The 21,143-nt window shown below is 37.4% G+C and overlaps 1 protein-coding gene across 4 annotated transcripts in view; it reads left to right on the forward strand.

The window, feature by feature from the left end:
* PIK3C2A (phosphatidylinositol-4-phosphate 3-kinase catalytic subunit type 2 alpha) overlaps nucleotides 1–21,143 on the forward strand; it is a 40,279-nt gene that overhangs the window by 14,911 nt on the left and 4,225 nt on the right. For 3 of the 4 annotated variants that reach the window (XM_086472425.1, XM_086472426.1, XM_086472427.1), the window contains 19 exons: nucleotides 887–1,030; nucleotides 3,226–3,268; nucleotides 3,356–3,569; nucleotides 3,647–3,769; nucleotides 5,774–5,941; nucleotides 9,282–9,390; nucleotides 9,887–10,029; nucleotides 10,666–10,854; nucleotides 11,329–11,422; nucleotides 11,693–11,787; nucleotides 12,102–12,282; nucleotides 12,885–12,989; nucleotides 14,037–14,129; nucleotides 14,464–14,593; nucleotides 16,118–16,254; nucleotides 16,906–17,075; nucleotides 18,187–18,343; nucleotides 18,765–18,874; nucleotides 19,631–19,838. In XM_086472425.1, coding sequence (XP_086328551.1) covers nucleotides 887–1,030; nucleotides 3,226–3,268; nucleotides 3,356–3,569; nucleotides 3,647–3,769; nucleotides 5,774–5,941; nucleotides 9,282–9,390; nucleotides 9,887–10,029; nucleotides 10,666–10,854; nucleotides 11,329–11,422; nucleotides 11,693–11,787; nucleotides 12,102–12,282; nucleotides 12,885–12,989; nucleotides 14,037–14,129; nucleotides 14,464–14,593; nucleotides 16,118–16,254; nucleotides 16,906–17,075; nucleotides 18,187–18,343; nucleotides 18,765–18,874; nucleotides 19,631–19,838 — 2,613 coding nt within the window. The remainder of the gene's footprint in view (nucleotides 1–886; nucleotides 1,031–3,225; nucleotides 3,269–3,355; nucleotides 3,570–3,646; nucleotides 3,770–5,773; nucleotides 5,942–9,281; nucleotides 9,391–9,886; nucleotides 10,030–10,665; nucleotides 10,855–11,328; nucleotides 11,423–11,692; nucleotides 11,788–12,101; nucleotides 12,283–12,884; nucleotides 12,990–14,036; nucleotides 14,130–14,463; nucleotides 14,594–16,117; nucleotides 16,255–16,905; nucleotides 17,076–18,186; nucleotides 18,344–18,764; nucleotides 18,875–19,630; nucleotides 19,839–21,143) is intronic. The other variant, XM_086472428.1, reaches the window with a different exon arrangement.

Genomic DNA, 21,143 nt, shown 5'->3' on the forward strand with positions numbered 1-21,143 from the left:
TTTTGAAGCAAATATTTTCATTTTCTACAATTGTTCTTTAAAATCGGATGAAGAATTTTTGCTTATATTTAAAAACAAAAAGCAAGAAACTTGGGGTAATTTAGATTTAAGTGGCTTTTCTTTTATTTGAAGAAAAGAAGGGAATATTAGGAGCATCTCAACTTTGTTTTGTAGCAGCTGACCAGCATTTTAATTCTCTGATAAGAAGCTGATCTATTCCTTTCAAAAAAAGATTCCTGTTAAGTGTGTAACCTCTATTACTTCCCTTCTACAAGATGACAGTTTGCAGTTGCTTCATCCGGAAGAACCATTTAAAATAATAAGCAAAAGTTGCAACAAACTTTTTTAGAAGTGTATTAAAGTGGAGTAAAAAGATAAAGTTCCATTATGGAAGCTATACTGTAGTGTAGGTGTAACTTGAACCTGTATGTTTGTTTTAAGAAGTCTCAAATTGAAACACTACTTCGTTAGCATTCCTTCCTCACACTAATTGAATATCCTTTTTTAAACTACACTTTCTTTTTATGCCATGAGGGAATTTGAGCTTAACATCTTATTAGAAAATACTTATCTACCAACAGCTTGATAGAAAAATGGTTGGAAACCTCCTAATTTTTCCTGGGAACCCCATTCTGGAATCTGTACTAAGTTTTTTGGCATTGATAACAGAGCTAGAAGGAAGTTCTCGATACTGAGGTTTTTGTTTAATCAAACTGTTACACCACAGTTTAATGTAATTGAGTTATGCATCGCATAATGAAATTTTCTTCGCAATTCATTCTAAAAAAGAAAAAAACACCAACAAACAAAACAAAAAAACCTAAAGTAATACTGGGTTTCACAGTTCTGATCAGATCAATCTGTTCTCTCATACATTCCTTGTTAGAACCAGCATAAAGCAGTAGATCACGTAATTAAGACTGTCAGAAAAATCTGTTCTACATTGGATTGTGTAGAGACTCCTGCAATAACGGAATCGGTAAAGAAGCTGAGGAGGGCTGTTAATCTTCCAAGGACTAAAAATGCTGAGGTAAAATTTCACGCTACTAGTTGCATTCTGAGGTTTGCTTTTTAACACTGATAAATACTTCTTCATAAGCTTTGGTAGCTGCAGGTACCAGCAACAGTTCATCAGGGTTATGTGTGTGTTGGGTTCTTTTAATCCCTACCTGATATCTTCCATTTATTTTAACATCTCTTTGCTGTTAATGTGCTAATTTCTTGCTCTTGAAATCTTTTCCTGTTCTAAATGGTGACTTTTAAAAACTAGTTTCAACATACTGTTTTCTGGTCCTGTAACTACAGACTTGAGTCACAGCAGATGCTACTGAATCTGACTGAGGGAAACTGACAGCTAGCTCATGCCCTCTAAAATCAATGCGGTTATGTTTAAAGGAGAAATTCACATCGTGTCTTTTCTGTGCAGTATTTATGTGAATAGCAATTGCGTCTTAATACTCTAACAGGTTGTGCTCCTGCATTCCTGAGCATAGGGACAAAAATAAAATCAAACAGCACTGATTTTGATGATAAAACTGCCTTACAATGAACAGTTCACTTGAGCAGAATTGGTCTCAATTCATGTTGTCAAAAGCAGTCATTAAATGAAGTATAGAAATAAAAAACCTGAATAGTCTTATAATGGTATTTCTGCTGCCTTATTAGAGTGGCGAGTCACATGCTGTACTATTCACTTTCTGCTTCTTCAGTTCAGTGATATATTTGTAACCTTCAGCAAAAGTCTTGCAAAATGCACAGACCAAACATAACTGTCCCAAGGACTAAAATTCTTGCAGGGAAGAGCAGGAAACCTATTAAGAAAACATAGTAAAATACAGCGTATCAAATTTCTTCAGTGTTTGTTTTTGATAGGAGAAAGTTGTAGAAATAATTGAAGTGTAAAAATAACTTCAAAAATAATGCTATCTCAGTAGAATTTGAAAAAGGTACTACTTTCATCAGTAAAAGCCTGCAGTTCTCTTGTGGCAAACATTGGCTTAAACAGTAATGCATATGAAGGCATAAAGGATTCCTTTCAGAAATGAAATTACTGTAAAGATTGGAGCCAGTTGCATCTCAACCTTATGTAAGATAATTTTATTTTCTTTTTTTTTATTTTTCAAGTCATTGTCTTGTGGTTGGAAACAGTGCCCAAAAAGTAAAAGATGATAATAGATTGTCAAGTAGAAAATCACATGTATAGTGCTGTTTTAACAGTTTGGCATTCTGTCATCCAAAAGTACTTGGAATACTTGACAAGTATGGTGGAAATATATGACAGGTTTTTCTGACAGGGGAAAATTCTGATTTTTATTTTTTCCCCCTGAGTTTCTGCATTTTCTTTATAAGAATGTCATTTTTTTTGGGTAATTAAAAATTAATGTTGACAAGACACTCAATTACTATACTAAAAGTGTAAGGAGAGCTTTCATTCTTGTCCATCAGTTGTGGCAAACTTGTTAGCCTTTCTCTGAAGTATTATGAATTCACTGGGGTTCATTTTGAAATCACAAACCTAGTTTTCATTAGAAGTCTTAGTTATATCAGAAGTTGAATTTGGCGTGAAACCCTTCCTTATTAGAAGGGAGTAAAGTCTCATGATTAGTTTGTCACTTTGGGCTTCAACAGTGTCCTTGTGGAGATGAAACACTGCTGTAATACTGTATCGTGTTTAGACTTCCATTATAGCAGACCAAGAAGCAAACACAGCAGATAGTACAAAGCGACGGTGCTCACCGTTCAATTATCTCAGTCGTTTAACATTTTTTAATTCAGTAAATTTATAGTAACTCTGCCTGCAAAAGATACCTGAACAAATGCCACAAACAAAGCAGCCGTTCAGACTTAAATTACTGGGTAATAGAGCAAACAGCTTCTGCTTTGATCCATAACAGCCCTGACCTTTGTCTCTGCCCAGAGAAGTTAGGGTATCCTGAGCAATATTCCAACGTACTGAGTCTTTTAAGAGTTCATAAAGGGTATCAGAGTAGTTGTGACTTGATGAAACTTGAGCTTTTGAACTTGGTGAATAGTTGCTGCGTGATATGGAAGTTGTGATGCTGTCAGTTAACTCTTGAGGAACTTTGAGTAAAAAGATGTGTTACAGAAACACAAAGATGGGCCTAATTCAGATGTTTCATAATTTCTGTACAAGATAACTTAAAAGCAGTGGAAAATCATTATGGGTTTCTTGGTACTGAAATTTGCTGTAACTTTACTGTGTAGGTATCCTTAAAATGTGGTGATGACACTAGCAAGAGCTCATCTGGTGAGTAAAGTTCTTCAATTTTATTTAAAAACTGCTTTCAGGTGGCTGTTTTAAACAGATATGCATTAAAGATAATTCATAATTTAGCTTCACTGCAGCCTGAAAACCCTCTGAAAGTGAGCATAGACCAGTTAACAAGAGCAGTTGAGGCCCTTCTGCGACTCCACATGAATTTCTGTAGCACTTCTGCAGCAATTTCACCAAAAGATAGCAAGAGTACCAAGGAGGCATGGACTGCCACAGAACATCTCCAGTTCACAATATTTGCTGCACATGGAATTTCTGCTGGTTGGGTATCAAAGTGAGTAATTTATTAATTGTAAAATTTGTTGTTATAGGTTTGTTTTTCATTTAATTTACTTTTTTTTCCTTTTCCAGTTATGAAAAATACTACTTGATTTGTTCTCTGACCCATAATGGAAAAGATCTGTTTAAACCTGTTCAGTCCAAGAAAGTTGGCACATACAAGAACTTCTTCTACTTGATTAAATGGGATGAACTGTAAGTGACTTTAGCATGTTAAAACACTCTCTAATATTTTGTTTTAGCTAGTGCTTACCTAGCTAGCTCCTGAATAAAGTCATTCAAGCAACTCTTGCTTCTGACTCCATTTGAAGTGTTGAAAGAGCAATGTGTGAGACTTAGTGGCCAAAATCAGAAATATTTTTCCAAACAGTATTTCACTATTCATTTTGAAAGTGGGAATGGAAATGCAAGACAAGTGCCCTGTGCTAATGCATTGGTAGTATACAATCGTAAGGAGTTGGGAAGGTCATAGCATTCCTTGTAACGGGAACAGCGTGTGCTGCTTAAAGATGAGTAAAGCTTGCTTATAGGCAGTGCTCAGATGAGGTAAATGGGGAGGAAAAGCAGCTCGCTTTTACTACTATTAATGCTGATTTGGTTTTTGTTCCAAATACATTGTAACAACTCTGTATCTAAATTTAAACATGTAATTTAGAATTATTTCTATAAAGAGACCAGATGCGTAAGTGCTAGTGAGTACCTGTCTACAGCAAATGAGAATGTCTGGTCTGAGTTAACTAAAATTCAGTTTTTCTTTATGGGGCAAGGGAAGAGGGTAGAGAGGAAGAAGAAGGGGCATGCAGAGAAGAAGTAAGGGGAGCATGGCAGGTGATAACTGAGAGGACAAAATATTTTTCATATCTGTGCACAGCTTACTCTTTTCCACTTAATAGTTATCAGGTAGACTGTCATAACTGGACCATCAGGTGAGCATCATGTTGCCCTGTATCTATTTTCCTGACTGTTTTTAAAGGTCAGAGATAGACCCTGAGGACTACCCTCAAAGTCTACAGTGACAAATTACTTCAGACCAGGAATGAGAGTTTCAGATTCTAGAATACCTGCCTTCAGAGAGTACTCAGTCTGCCTTTTTTTTTTCTCTGATGATGCAAGGGATTAATTATCAGATCTTTTGCTAGCAAGTGCTAGTGTATTACAGTGAAAGATTAGATTAGAAAGAGTTAGATTGCTTACAAGCTGCTTAATATAGTTGTAGTGGTTTATAGTGTAACTGGCTTAGTAATATGCTGTGATCACTTTTAGAATTGTATTTTGGTGTGATATAGAAAATCAAACAACATTTTAAGCAATAAAAAGAGTGTAAACAAAAATCTGAGTTTGAATTACTCAGTGAGGTGTACACTCCTCAGCTGCTTTCTTTATGGGTGCCGGCTTTGTACCATTTGAATTTAGGTTTCAGTGTTCTTAATAGCTTCTTTCATTTGGGTGGGAAACTATCACCAGCTGACTCTAAATCTGAGAGATTAGGAGATGGCTAATAGGGAATTGTGTGTGTCCTTGGACTGGGTAGAGTGGGAAGACTGGTTATGCTGGACAGCGTGGGTCTGTGTAAGGAGTGCGACTTAATAGCCAAAGATTAAAAAGGGTAGTTCGAAATCTGGCTATAGTGCCGAAGTGTCGTTTGGCAGGTTTTGCAAACTATTGTTCAGCCTGGAGAAGAGAAGGCTCTGGGGAGACCTTAGAGCGGCCTTCCAGTCCTTAAAGGGGGCTACAGGAAAGGTGGGGAGGGACTTTTTGTCAGGGAGTGTAGTGATAGGACGAGGAGTAACGGTTTTAAACTCAGAGGGGAGATTTGGTTTAGGTGTTAGCAAGATACTCTTCACTGTGTGGGTGGTGAGACACTGGCACAGGTTGCTCAGAGAAGCTGTGGCTGCCCCTTCCCTGGAACTGTTCAAGGCTGGGTTGGATGGGGCTTGGAGCAACCTGGTCTAGGGAGGTGTCCCTGCCCATGGCAGGGTGGTTGAAACTAGATGGTCTTTAAGGTCCCTTCCAACCCAAACCATTCTATGATTCTATGAGATAGTGGAGTGAAATGTAATTATATGGAAATGTAACACTTGTTCTTAATGTTAATTAGCTTTTTAAAAGTAAGAGGTGTCAACAGGTTATATGGGTAAGCCTGTAATTTACTAACAACTGTCTTTCCTCTGACTTATTTTTAATACTTTTATTTTACAGAGTGATTTTCCCCATCCAGATTTCACAGCTGCCTTTGGAATCAGTCTTATGTCTGACATTGTTTGGAATACTAAATCAAAGTAGTGGGAGTTCTCCTGACTCAAATAAGCAGAGAAAGGGTCCAGAAATGTTGGGTCAGGTTTCTCTACCTCTTTTTGATTTTAGGCGGTAAGTATCTAAAATATGGGTAAAATTATTACTATGATTTACTCTGTGTAAAGCTTGCTCCATTCCCGTAACTATAGAAACTGCTTCTCTGCCACTGAATGTTGTAGACCCTGATAAAGATAAGAATCGTAAACTATATTGTTACATAATATTTTAAATGAAATAGGGTACAAAACACAGTTCTGTGTTGTAGTATTTCCATGTAACTGGCTGAAAAAACTTACCTGCTGGAAGAAGTTGGATATTGTTTGGGTGAAAGCCGTTTTATTTACAGGAAAGCCTCATAGTAATGGGGGCCAAAAGAGGTCACATTAGCACCAACTGTTTGAAGTATGTGGCAGTTGAGGATGTAAGTCTAACTGTTAATTGTCATTTGAGGAATCCACTGATATGCAGGTGTTGCCCTATAAGTCACAATGCAGTTAAAGTATCTACAGGTGTCACTGGCTACGGAACTGGTAGCCTCCCTTCTGCTGAAGCAGTATGGTCTGGGTAGGTGGCATTTCATGAGTGCTGATACCAGATGAGAAGATCTAGAAGTACATTGTATTGGTTAGAGGCAGTTCAGTCAGTATTCACATATATTTTAGCAGATGAAGTGTAAACAGCCAGTTCTCAGCCAGTTCATGAGCCATGGTGATAGAGAATGCAACTTGTAAAAGAAAGTGTTTGCCTACTGACAGGGTTCTGTTCTGTTCGGCGCTGCACTAAACACTATTCCTGCTGAATCCAAGGCTTGCTGCAAACAGGATGCTATGCTTCCATCGTGTCACTGAGAAAGAAGCACTTTTGCCTTAAAACTGCCTTAAGATAGGAAAGAACAGTTCTTACCTTCACCCAATCCTGTTTATAGTGCGAAATACAGTGTTGGCTTGAATTTTTAGGAATAGAAGATCTTTAAGGTCTGCAGTATTTCTAAGTACAATTATTCTTTAGAGGCATCTTTACCTTGGCTGCAAAATACTCAATGCTGCATGTTTCAAAAGTTTATGTACGCAGGAGCCAAAGTGGAGAATTTTGGATATATTGATTTTTTTCTTTAATACTTTTAAAAATTCAAAAATATGATACTAGGGTGGTACTGTGTAAGCCAGCAAGAGAATCAAAATACTGTTTTAAAATTTAGATATATTTTAAAATACAGGAGTACTTTCACAGATAGGAAAAAGTCACTTCTTCCATCAACCTGTTTCTGAGTAAGAGAGATCCTAGGATACTCTGAAACTATTCCTTCTTATTCATAGCTGTATTTATTTAAAAAAATAAAATAAAGGGATAATTAACAACTGCATTAAACTTATGGCATATTTCTAGTTTGAGCTGTCATTCCTTCAGGTACAGCTGCTGAGTTCTGTTATACCACCTTTTTTCACTAAGAATGAAAAGACTAACTTTGCTCAGTTAAGTGTTCCTGGATTTGTCCAAGTTGCCTTGTCCTTGAAACTTCCCTTACGAACCATATTGCAGAATGCTAATCACTTTGGTAGCTATTTGATGAAACATTAACAAATAGGCTTGAGCCACGGATGCCAGAATTAGGCATGATGTTGCAGAAGTGATCACACCATTGCAAAATAGCTTCTGTATTTGTGCTTAAAGTTCCCTATTTATATGTGCTTCTGACTTCTGGGTCTTACTGGAAGCTTAAATTACCTAATTGTCAGCCAAGGCTGCAGAAAGACACGTCTGCGCTGGACAGTTACATCGATGTATTGCTTGTGTCTGTTCCATGTGGTCTGCATCCTCTGGTTCTAGATGTGCCTCTTTGTTCTGCTTCCCCTTTCCTACGGTGACAAATCCAACAGCTTGAGGGTGCTTAAGAGTTTAGGCTTTCCTGCATTGCAGAGATGGCCTGCAGCTGCCCTCAGTAGCCACTGAAAGTTTGATTTCTTTTCATAAATGATGCTTATTTCAGCCTTCTGTTTAAATGTTGCATTTTAGTCTCCTATCTAAATATCACATTTCACAGTATTTGATTGAAAACATAGCTTTTACTTTGATTTGAATTATGAATTTATCTTGCCTTCCTGCTACATGGTGTTATCATAGAGTTTGGAGAGTAAACTGTATATTCTGTTTATGCAGAGCGCTACAATAGAATGTGTTGTGCCAGATTTTACTGAATGGCCTGTATATGGCAGCTGTAGAGATGCTAGTGGTCTAATCCACTTGTAGTCTGCATAAATTAAATGCAGACCTAGGTAAAGACACTAGCCAAATATTTCAGTTACAGTTGAGAATAGCATCAATAGCAGGCAGGAGCTAAAACTTTTAGCTGACTAAAACATAGGAAGAATAAAAGGACGTATATGTGCTTTGGAAGAATCTGTAGTCAAATTAAAAATCCCTTCAGATGGAGTGCCTTAAAATATCTTTACTTGTGGATGAGACAGAAGGCTGTGGCAAGATACATTAAACTGGGGAATTATTAAAAAGAACAAGCTGTTCAGTTGTGCTTTAGTGGCATGACTTAGTTATTTTTATTGGCATCATAAGCTCCCAGTTAATGAATGTACACCTATAAATAACTGCTTTCTTTGAAACGCACATAAACCTTAAAACATCTTTCAAAATGTAGTAAAGGCTTGGCCTTCAAGCAGTCTTTTGAGACTGTGTTTTGATTTTTAAAGACTGATAAAAGTTTCTGTATCTAACATTCAGCACCTAACTGATTTATGAAGTATCTTCAGTTGTGCCTTACTACAGTTGGAAACATGATTAACATTGGCAATAAACTGGCAAATATAAATGTCATCTGATATGCACTTGTAGAATCTAGTGATGTGGAAAGCCCAGGCAAATATGTCTGTAATATTTATATGCCTATGCCTTTTTTTCTGAGAAGGTAAGAAGGTGCATGTGCTCAGCTTATTCCTCAGAGGCAAAAGTATTCCTTTTATCCCTTAAGAAATAGGGAGCACTTAATTTAGCTGGGTCAGCTGTGTCAGCACTGAACTTTCCTCTGCCTTTTCCACCTTGAAGTTGTATGCAGTATTTTAAAGGACTTAAAGTACAGGAGATGTCTGGTGAAAGATATAAATTCATATGACACTTGGTGATCACAATTTCCTTTTTTAAGCTCCAGCCTGTATTGGCTAGTACAGTTTGGTTACCCGGGTTCTTTTCTGAGCATCAGTGTTGAAATACTGGTCACAAGATATTTTATCTCTGCAGTAGAAACACATACTCAGTTTGAGCTATCCTCCTATACCACACTAATACTTTGGAGTTGTTTCCTTGTAGTGGCCATTGGTGGTCTTTAGATAGTATTTTAATAACTAGTGTTTTGTTGAAGTAGACAGACTGCAATGCTAATACCTGCACATGCTTTTTTCCTCAGATTGTTAACTTGTGGGACGAAGCTCTTGCAACTCTGGACTTCATCACATTCACATCATGCGTCAGGGATGGCCAGTAAGAAAGGAAATATGGAAAGAGTAGTATTGCAGGTTATATTTATTTCTGACTTTATCTGTTTTGTTTGAATATTGTGACTTTGAACTCTTACATGAGTGATAGATCAATTAATGTTTTGGGGAGAGCGTAAATATTGTGAAGTCATATTTGAAAGTCAGTATGGAATAGCGATTACTAAGCGCTAAGGGCAAAGAATGGAAAGCTGCCCTAGGCGTATGCGAGTCAGTTATTGCATCACTGTCTTGAAGTAAGAAACTGGAGATGCCTTGGTAGTACATACTATCAGTACTGGGAGAGAACATCTTCAAAAAGCAATCTGTAGAAATGTGTGGCGAGATGGGAATTGTCTAGACCCAAACAATAGCAATTGCAATTTCTGTAAAGAACACTCGCACCTCTTGTTCAAAATTCGAAGTCCAAATTTCTTTTGGAAGAGAACGCACCTTATTTGGTGTGGCTTAGCAGTCCCAAAACATGGTCAGGACTGTTGTTAAGGCCCTGCATCATCTCTGGGTGCTTTTTTTTTAGATTGACTTCCCATCCCATGCTTTTGATATTGAATATAAAATTCCTCAAGCTGTGAAGACTACTGTGCATCATTCCATAGAAACATTGGAAAAGCCATTGAGAGAACGTCTCCTTGCCATTCTCTCGAAGGATAACAGTATTGGGTATGTTCACCTCTTTCTAGCTGTGGTCTCTTTGTACACGATGATTTTTGGCTAGGGTGTTGGATACTTGTTTAATCTTAAATTTCTGTAATATGGTTGCAGTATATTTTGAAGACTTGTGGAGACTTAAACAAGAGATTGAATTAAACTTGTGAAATAATAGTGCTGACTTAATGAATTTACTTGTGCTTTCCATGGCTTGTGTCATAATAGTCTCCTGTTACAAGACTGCCACCCTTTTGGCTGCCTGTTATGTGGGCCTATTCTTGCTTGGCAGTTCTTTAGTTACAGGGAGAAATGGCAGTTTCAGCTGTGGCTGTTTATATGCAATGGAAGCTTTTCTGGCAGGCTTTCCCACTCATCTGCACCAAACTAGCATTAACATTTTGGTTAACTTCAGATTATACTAAAATTTATTTTTGTCCTGCCCAAATTATAATTTTGAACAGCTGTTTCCATAATGTTGGAGGCTTTATTTTGCTTCCTGTTTTGACTTTTGTGAAGGAAACAGCTGTTTTGATTTCATTCCAGTTTGTGTGTTAAATTATCTGTACATACACAGTGAACAGTAGCATTGGGGTTATTCAGGTGATGGTCTGTAATGTGTGTTATAAACTGAAATGCTTTTGTCTGCAGGCTATCAAAAGAAGATAAAGAATTTTTGTGGGAGAAGAGACATTATTGTCATAGCCATATTAGTAGCCTACCAAAAATACTGGTTAGTGCCCCTCACTGGGACTGGGCAAGTCTTCCAGAAATATATTCGTTACTTCAGCAGTGGCCTCCTTTATCACCTTTAGCTGCACTGGAACTACTTGATTCAAAGTAAGAAAAACAAAGTAAATAAGTTCTCTCTGTGTGTCGTGCATTAAGTGACTTTACTTCAGTAGAAGATTCTGAATGGCATTCTGTGGAAAATATTGTTGGCTGACGTGTAGCAAAAGCTAAATTTTCTTTAAAATGTGAAGAACATATGCTTACTTTATTCACGTAGGCTTAACCAGGTCATGTAGTGAAAGAATAGCAATAGTGGTTAGGATTCTGAAATCTAATTTGTGACAGGAGAGCAAGCTATACAGCCAAGCTATCAAGACTGGAGTTTTGAGATTAGTGTGCTTGTCCTAAACACACACCTGTGTTTGCATCTTAGCTAATGAAGAGCGTCAAACTTGTAGGTCCTTTATTGAGCTATTAAAGACTTTATCTTGGTTCTCTTGTGTCTAGCTGATACCAAAAAAATTAAAGATCATCCCTGTATGAACAGAATAAACTTAATGTGGATTTGTGGTGACTTTCTAGGTTTGCTGATCAGGAGGTGCGAAATACAGCTGTGAGTTGGATAGAGGCATTAAGTGATGATGAATTAATAGATTTTCTCCCTCAGTTTGTACAGGTAAGACTTTCTGCCTACACTGAAGTTCATTAATTTTCTTTTTTTCCCCTTGAAAACCCAAAGGAATTGCTGATTACTAGTAGCAGCAGTGCAATTGCACACCTCTATACTTAACCTTAATGCATGGTATAGAAAACAGTTTGAGTAAATAATCACTCTGTGACTGTCCTACGGATTTGTGGTGATTCTGTCTGTGCATTAGTCATAAAATCTCAGTCTTCATCCAAAATTAAATCCAGACCTCACTTATTGAATTTTCTTTCTATTTAGGCATTGAAGTATGAAACCTACCTTGATAGTGCTCTTGTCAAATTTCTTTTGGCTCGGGCACTGGGAAGCATTCAGATAGCACACTACCTATATTGGTAAGATGTTCTTTGTTCCATTGTTCACATAACATTTACTATAAGATTAATATTTCAAGAAAAAAAATTCTTTCTTCATATCATAGTTCGTAATCTGAATGTTGTGAATGGAGAGTGTACAAAATGTAGATCCTGATTTTTAATGAAAAAATACAGTGCCTCTGAGGCACAGACTTCTTTTATATCCTGTATATCAGTAACTTTGAAGAGATGCATATATATAGTACTGATTCAATAAAAAATTTTAATGTCTTAGTACTGCATTGTTTGCAGTATTTTCCTTAGGAAAATTTAACTTAAATATTTCATTTCAGGCTTCTTAAGGATACACTGTATGATACAAAGTTCGGTGTAAGATATGAGCAAATTCTTGGAGCTTTTCTTTCTGTCTGTGGAAAAAGGCTCAGGGAAGAGCTTGAGAAGCAGACCAGACTGGTGCAGCTTTTTGGAATGGTCGCAGAAAGAGTAAAGCAAACAAGTGGATCTGCTCGGCAGGTGTGTATATTTTTAATATTCTCTAGGAGGATTAGACTGAGTATACCCTAAAAACAGTCCACTCAACTGCCTTTTTAGTGGAAGTTCAATGAAATGTTATATATAACATATATGAAGGCTTATGAGTCTGTTGCTCTGCATTTTAACAAGTGTAGTGGCTTAATGAAGTTGATGGTTTTTTGTCAAATTCATTGTGGTCTGAAACATTGTGTGAGGTGATAGGGTAAGAAAGTAGGATGGCTTCTGTGTGCAATAAACTGGAATTGGATTTAAACCTATTACTGCTGAAGGATGATCCCATTATGCAAAAGAATGGGGTATCTGTTTATATGCAAAGAATATAAACTTACTGTTTGATAGTGGGATGCTATTATCTGGTTCAGTCACAAAAAAAAACCCCAAACAACCCACAAACTTGTGTTCTATTACTGTTGTACTGCTAGGCTTATGTATTTTTAATAGCTAAAACAGCAGTTAGAATTTCTAGCATTCCTTTGACACAGAGGAGTTAAAACATTGGCTTCAGGATAACTTTGTCTAGAAGTCTTCTGTAGATGCTCCAGTTAAGAAAATGTCAGCTGAAATTTTTTGTTTGTCTGCAGGCTGCCTTGCAAAATGGTATGGAACGTGTGCAGTTATTTTTCTTGAAGAACAAATGTCGTTTGCCTCTCAATCCCAGTCTTGTGGCAAAAGAGCTAAATATTAAGGTACTGTGTGTTCAGAGTTTCAAAACCTTTTTGTAAAAAATGCGTATAGGCAAAGCTTTCGGAAATTGAAAAAAATGAAGCGCTTGAAAGCTCTTTATGCTCTGTGGGGAGGGTTTTAATTAAAAATTCTTATTGAACAAGGTAGTGAAATTAACTGAGGAAAAGTAAAATTTATACAAATACTTGTGTAAAACCAATGAAGGTACTTACATTTTTAAAAAAATATTTGTCTGTAATAACATACTATTTCTTCAGACCCTGTCTCTTTTGAGACCAACGATTCTGGTTACAGTAAAGCAGGGGACTGTTCAAAGTGCATGAAAAAGACCTGTTTGCAGTAGTAATCAAAAGAGAAAATCAAGCAAGGCTATAAAGCTCAATCGATGAGTAGATGCTGTGAAATAGCTGGAACTACCTGTTAGTGGCTGTTTCCAAGAAGTGCGCTGAAGCCAGGGAGGCAGCCAGTAGCTTTATTTTATTGTGAAGGTCCACCAAGTAATAATGTAGGAGAAGCAGGTAGATTGTTTTTCCAGAACTCTGCAAGATTTGACAATACCCACTCAGCCACAGTCTTGATTGCATCATCATGAATGGCTGAGAACCTAAAGGTCTGCAAACATTGGATTTAATCCTGTGCAGAGAGACAGTTTCTCTTGCTTTCCTTCTCTACTGTAACTATTAAATCATGAGTGTGTTCTTGAAAGCAGATGAAACAGAAAATACTGTGAAACATGCTAATACCCATTTTTTTTATAGTGTCTTCTGGGCTTCAAAAAAAGATGCTGATAAAATATTTATCCATGTCTTATTCACTCTTCCCTTTAAAATGTATAAAACACCACTGTGCATACTTGGCTTTTGTACAAGAATTCAACAAAAGCAGCCAAAGAGCTCTTTATTCAAAGGAAGCACATATTCGCCACAATCGCAATGTTAAAAATCTGAATAGGCACATTGTGTGTCCAACCTGCTTGTTGTCAGAATGTCTTGTTTTCTGGGCTGGCAGGAATAGTGTTTTTTGAGTATTAACACTAAATCTACTTGTAGGCATGTTCTTTCTTCAGCTCCAATGCAGTACCACTGAAAGTTGCGCTAATAAATGCAGACCCTCTGGGAGAAGAAATTAATGTGATGTTTAAGGTAGGCCTTACATGTGTATTGGAGAAAAAAGTTGAATGATAATCACTATTTCATTGGTATCAATTAACTTTAGCATAGGCCAGTAGGCTTAGTTATTTTGTGAGTTTGCTCCCATGTATTTAGAAACCAATGTCTGAACAGGTGGTGAAATGTGAAAGTAAGTCTATTGCATGTGAAAGCTTGACTGTAGCCTGTTTCTCTTTTTAAGCGCATAGCTATGAGGAATTAAGTAGCGTAATGTATCACTTCATAAAGATGTAAAGCAATTAAAATCTGTGAAGTTTGGTTTTGCTGAAAGTGTGCTATGTCTCAACTTTAATTTTTTCCACTTAAGGTTGGAGAAGATCTGCGACAAGATATGCTGGCCTTACAAATGATTAAGATTATGGATAAGATCTGGCTGCAGGAGGGACTGGATCTGCGGATGGTTATCTTCAAGTGTCTCTCAACTGGAAAAGACCGAGGTGCCAAACCAGATGCTGCCTATAATCTTTGCTCCCCTACTTCAATTTTGTATCACACCGATACTGAAAATTTGTGTGCAGAGGGAGGCCCAGAAACAGTGGAAGGCCAGAAGCCTTCTATGAAAGGAACTTCAGTACTCAAGAGTGTATAGCGAGTTAAATTGTTTTGCGTTTCCTGATGGCTGAGTAGCATTTAAATTTGTTTCTTCTCTTGAGTCCTGAGTTTCTTATGTGTTCCGCTGTCAAGGAACAGCGGTGCAAACAAGTAAATATAATGATAAAAGCTAAGGCTTCTCTTGATGCCCTTACTGCAACACAAGAAAGTAATGGTGCCATAGTAATCCTGATTCTGAAAGTTCAGTGATCTTGAAAGAAAGATCAAAATTCAAGTCAAAAGTGAAATTCTAAACTATTTGGGATCTGCTGCAGTTGAGTCAGGGAGTGTCATTCATGTACTGAAATGTGCGAAAAGAAGAAAAAAATTGAGAACACCCCCACACACATGCTATCCCCCAGAATGAGAGTCATATGCTGGCGAAAGTTCCTTGGGAATAAGCGACTGCCTTCTAGGTTTGAGGCTGGGTCACAGATAAGTTTGAGTGTAAATACCGACCTGCACCTCGAATATGGCTTTTGCTATTTTTCACTAATTCCCTAGAGCTAGCCAATAGGAACCGCAAAATCTTTAAGAGGATAAACAATAACTTAAGTATTTCTTCAGTCAGATGCTAGAACAGCATGATGAAAACCCTTAAATACATAGGGATGTTGGAAATTTAGGTTGGCGAAACTAAGCAAAAAGCTTCTATTTATGTAAGATTTGCTTTTTAGAGAAACAGATGGCTTTTCTTCCTACTCTAAACGATGACTTGATTGCATAGCATGGGTTTTGTTGCTGCTAATATTAGTATTCCTAAAGTACTTGAAGGATTAAAGTGAGGAGAAAAAAAAAGGATGCAAATTACAAATTTGCCTTTAGTAGCTCTTGCCAAGATAGAAGTAAAATTCTGGTAATCAAATAAATGTCTTCCATCTACGATTTAGCTAAAAAATATTTTTAGTAAATAGTATCTGCAAAGTAAGACCACATGTAAAGCCTTAATTCTGGAGCAACACTGGTCTGTTTCAACACTTGGCAGCAGTTAAAAGTTACTAGATTATTTCAGTGTCAGTATATGAGAAATGTCAAGATCAAAATATTTTGCAGTTATTGCTTATAGACCAGTACCAGTTCATGTAGTACAAAATAATTATTCAAAATATAACTTATATGCATTCTAGAACTGTAACTAATTGTAGTAAAGTAAGCCTAACTTGACTTGCTATGTGTGTTCATGGTATGTTTGTAGTCTGTGGAAATGCTTAGTAGACTAATAGCGCTATTTTTGCATGTAACTGGGTTTTGAAAGAAGCTGGTCTAAGATTATAAAATCCATTGCTGTCAAGGAAGTTTCTGCTGTACAATGAAAATGCAGTATAACTTAAGGAGATGGTTAAATACACTTTGTTGTATTTTATACAAAGGCATGGTAGAGCTTGTTCCTGCTTCAGATACACTGAGAAAAATTCAAGTGGAATATGGAGTGACAGGTTCTTTTAAAGACAAGCCTCTGGCGGAGTGGTTGCGAAAGTATAATCCTACAGAAGAGGAATATGAAAAGGTAACTTCTTTCAGTGTTTTTTGAAGATCATTCGAAAGGGATGAATACAGTCTTATGAAAGAATGAAATTCTTATTCCAGATCTTCCATTGAAATTTGTTTTGTATTTTTGGGAAACTTATTTCCTGTATTTGAAAAAGAACAAGTGGAGATCTAATCAATGAAAAAATGAAAAACTCATCAGAGCCAGATAGGTTTTCAGGATTCATGTCAGAATTTTTTACTGGATATAGAAAAAATGTATGTCAAACTAAAGATAGGGAGGAATCACAGTTGTGGTATAGGAGCAGTAGCCTCTTCTAGTACAAGCACATGGGATTTGAAAAAAATGTTTTCATTTGGCTACAACACTGTTACAACACATTGGAAAAATAAGTCTTGTGTCCTTTTTTTCCTCTGATAAAATTTGTGATTTGTCTTCCAACTTCTCTTTTCTTTTTAATTTTATTTAAAAACCAAAACAATTGGTTTTGCTGGAAAGTGTGATGTCTAAAGGTATTTGCAAAACTGTCTGAAGAACACTGGTTTGGAAAAAGGCAAATTTTAGGGCCTGTCTTGTCTAAGTTGGATTTAACCCTTTTCAAGATTGACTGTTGAATGCATGAATGCTGTTTTCTCACGTCTCAGTTCACTTTTTTTCTCTCCCTCCCAGGCTTCAGAAAACTTCATTTACTCTTGTGCAGGATGCTGTGTAGCTACTTACGTATTGGGAATTTGTGACCGCCACAATGATAACATAATGCTCCGAAACACAGGGCATATGTTTCACATTGACTTTGGAAAATTTTTGGGTCATGCGCAAATGTTTGGTAGCTTTAAAAGGTATTTTCTGTAGCTAAGCAATGTAGAGAATGAAGTCATTTTTTTAGTGTATTTTTATAAGCGTTATAATTCTAAGTATTAACTTTTAAATTCTTGTTATCTGCTTGTTCTCATTTTGAAGCCAATATCTTCCAATTTAACCACAGTGTTTCCAGAATACATTCGAACTTAGCTGTATAGAATTAATTTTGAAAAGGCTCCAGCTTCCTTTTTCCATATTCTGATCTCTGGAACTGTTTTAAGTCAAAGCACGTAGGCATAGCTTTCAAACAAATTACTGTTCTAGCTACTGGTAGATTGAAGTAAGGAATTTGATGTCTTTAAACGTCATTTAATTTCAGTGCTTCCAAACTGTATTCATTCCTTAAAAGCTTCGTGCTATACACACTTGAGAGATCTCAATGGGAATGTCTTTACAATGGTTAGGAAAGACCAGTATTTTGGTACAGGAAAAGATTAATATAACGCTGTTCGGGAGCCTTACACCTAACACAAATCTTGGTGTCATACTTTTCCAGGAATATTGGATAAAACTGTATTGTAGTTTCACCTTTTTAGTTACATTCATGCAATTACGTGTTGCATGCTTGTTAGGTAAGCTTTATCAATGACTGGGAAATGGAGTGCCAGAACCTTCACACCCTCTGAATATCTGAGTGTGAAACAAATGAGAACAGACTCCGGCTCAAAAACAGTAGTGAATGAAAACATAGAAAAGAGCGAACAGCAAGTTTGTATTTACCACACCTTTGTGTAAGGGAAGATAATCTATATCCAGGACAGAGGACTTGTGGTTTTGTCAGGTGATAATATAGTCATTACATTTGTTTTAGTGTGTTACGGCTTCCAGAAATGAGGGATGGAAGGCGTTGTAAGGTAACCTGTTTTCCAAATGCTGCTCAAGGAGATCTGCTGTAGGTCCAGTACCATGTGAATGTGCTGGGAATCTTGAGATAGAGCTAAGCAGCTGAACCCAACCCAAAAAAGTAAAATGCCATTAATAGACTATTTAATATCATTGCCTCAGAGTGGGGATAGAGGGTGGGAGGAAGCACGTGACAAAGTGAATAGACATTATAATGAACTTACGAATTCTGTGCTTTTTGAACAGGGATCGAGCTCCTTTTGTGCTAACGTCGGATATGGCTTATGTCATCAATGGTGGTGAAAAACCCACTATTCGCTTTCAGTTGTTTGTGGATCTCTGTTGTCAAGCTTACAATTTGATAAGAAAACACGCAAGCCTCTTCCTTAACCTGCTTTCCTTGGTAATAATTTCATTAAAATCAATTGACACTTGATCAGTCTGTCATGTTGAATTGTATTCAATGCTAGGCTTTTTATGCTGCAGAAACTCTTAATGCATGCTTTTAAAAGCCAGAAACATCAGAAGTACTTTTTAGAAAGGCTGTATTTGGATTTTTCTTTTTAAGTTGTTTTTTTACTACCTACCTGTTTCCTGATAATTTAAAAATAAGAAGATAACATAAATTACCCTGCAAAGTATTTTAACTGCTTTCAACTTGGCAGAAATGATGGAGGGAGTAACTGCTGATTGTAATTGTTGCCCATGGCTGTTGGCATTTACCAAGTTAGTGCAGCTTCAAATTAAGTTGATGGTCTAAGTTTTAATCATTTCAAAGTAAAATTATATGGGTTTTATTGCATTAAAACTGTAAATTCCTACAGATGCTGTCTTCTGGGTTACCAGAACTGAGTGGGGTTCAGGACTTGAAGTATGTCCAGGATGCTCTCCAACCCCAAACAACAGATGCAGAAGCTACCATTTTCTTTACGAGGTACTGGATAAGTGAAAACTAAAATATCTTCATGGGAGCTTTCTGCTACGAGAAAATATGTACTAAGGATGTTCACAAACATGTCTGTGGAAGTTGAATAGTCATGCTGTACAATCATAAAATATTGGTTAACCAGTGAACTACATCAGTAAGATCAGTTTCATGCAAGATTAATGCTTGTGCTAAAATTCTTTGCCTTGAGTAACGTTGTGCAAAAAACTGTTTGAAATACTGAGCAGATAATTCTGTTTGTCTGTTTGAGACTTACATTTTGAATGCATCCTAAATTGCTTAATAGCAGTGTATATGACGGGAACCTTGTAATGCATGTAAAGTTCTCTTTTTCAAAAAGTGGTTTTGCACACTGGGGAGGGAGGGATGATGCTTCAGCGTAGCAAGTGTGTGTGGGGGGGGTGTATAGTGCAACTGAGTTGTTGCTATGTGTTACAAAATGTGTTGTTGTACTTAATTTTAAATATTTTGGGGAAACTGCAGTAGTATGCATCTAACTATATTTTTACCAACTCTGGAAAGACTTCACTTACATAACAACCTGTTTCAAAGTTGAATCTTCTGCTAAATGCTGATAGGATGCTATTTGTGTAGCCTATTGATCACTTTTAGTTTAAAAACTGTTTCTTTGCCAGTAAGAAATTTGGTTTTATTTTTCTTAGACTTAAGTCTGATGTATTGACAGAACTGCTTTTGGCCTTCTGGCATGTGCTGTAGTATTTGACTTTTTTTTTTCTTTTCTAGGTTGATTGAATCCAGTCTGGGAAGTGTTGCCACAAAGTTCAATTTCTTCATTCACAATCTGGCTCAGCTGCGTTTCTCAGGTCTGCCTTCTAATGATGAACCCATCCTCTCATTTTCTGCTAAAACATATTCTCTTAAACAAGATGGCCGAATCAAACAAGTGTCTGTGTTTACATATCAGAAGAGATACAACCCAGATAAACATTATGTAAGTATGTGGAATCTGTTTCCACTCAGTGAAGATACTGTACACTTTATTCCAAGAAGATACATTCTCCTTCTTGCCTTGAGTTCAGTACTTCATCACAGAATTAGTCCAGAGGAAGCTTGCCTTGTTTAGCCTTCAGTAGCTAGCTTTGAGGTAGACAGCTAGGTCCCCTTTATTAACAGAGAATTAGTAAATACAGCTATCGATAATTATATGTTCAGTTGGGCACTAATGTCAGATTTAGCATGAGCTGTAGAGTTTTCTGAAGTCTGACTGCAATGACTATAATGGGAGCCTAGAAATCCACACCAATGTTGACACTCAAAACTGAGTCCTGCTGTGGATGACTTGAAAGTAAAAACAAAATCTGTAATTGAAATCTAGATGGGAATGGGCCTGCTTGCTTGCTTCCTGGAGAAGAATAGGATTGTGTTGGCTCTGGCTGGGATGGAGTTACCTTTCTTTGTCGCAGCCCACACGGTGCTGTGTTTTGAGTGTTTAACTAAAACTGTGTTGATAACACACCCTTGGTTTGGCTGTTGCTGAACAGGCTTGTGCAGGGTCAGGGCCTTCTCTTTTTCTTCCACTTTGCCCCTGCCTCCCCTTCAGGGAGTAGGCTGTGAGTGGGCGAGGAGTTGGGAAGGGACACAGTAGGGATAGCTGACCCAACCTGGCCAGAGAGATTCTCCATAGCATATAATGTCATGCTCAGCAATAAAAACTGGGGGTAGAAGAAAGTGGGGGGCGGGAGGATGTTGTCTTCCAAAGTGGCTGTTGCTTGGGGACTGGCTGGGCATGGGTCTGGTTGTGGGAGGTGGTGAGAGATTGTCTTTGCATCACCTCCCGTTCCCAAGGACTATCTTAATCTCAACCCACAAGTCTCACTTTTGCTCTTATTCTCTCCCCTGTCCTGTTGGTGAGGGGGCAGGAGTGAGCAAGCAGCTGTGTGGGTGCTTAGCGGCTGGGCAGGGTAAACCAGCCACAGGAGTGCTAGGGTACAGCTTGGTCTTTTTAGCATCCAGTAATATTCCTCAAAGTGAAGACACTTCTTGAAAAGGATCTAGAAGGAAGCAAAAAGGGTGGAAGTAGTGTTGATGGGAATTATTTTTAAAAATGGGGACTTGAGTCATGTTTATGTGCTAATGTAGCCATCTTCTGTAAAATGGCTTCCTCCTGAATATGGAGTCATTGAATCAAGCACTTTCTGTTCTGACCTTCCATTAAAGCTGGATTTGCCTCTCCTAAGTAAAAGCATCATTTCCTGTATTAATGCGCTTACCCTCTAGTCGGCCGTCTGGGAGGCAG

Source organism: Leptosomus discolor, chromosome 12 (assembly GCF_034619465.1).
Source record: "Leptosomus discolor isolate bLepDis1 chromosome 12, bLepDis1.hap2, whole genome shotgun sequence".
Classification (NCBI taxonomy): domain Eukaryota; kingdom Metazoa; phylum Chordata; class Aves; order Leptosomiformes; family Leptosomidae; genus Leptosomus; species Leptosomus discolor.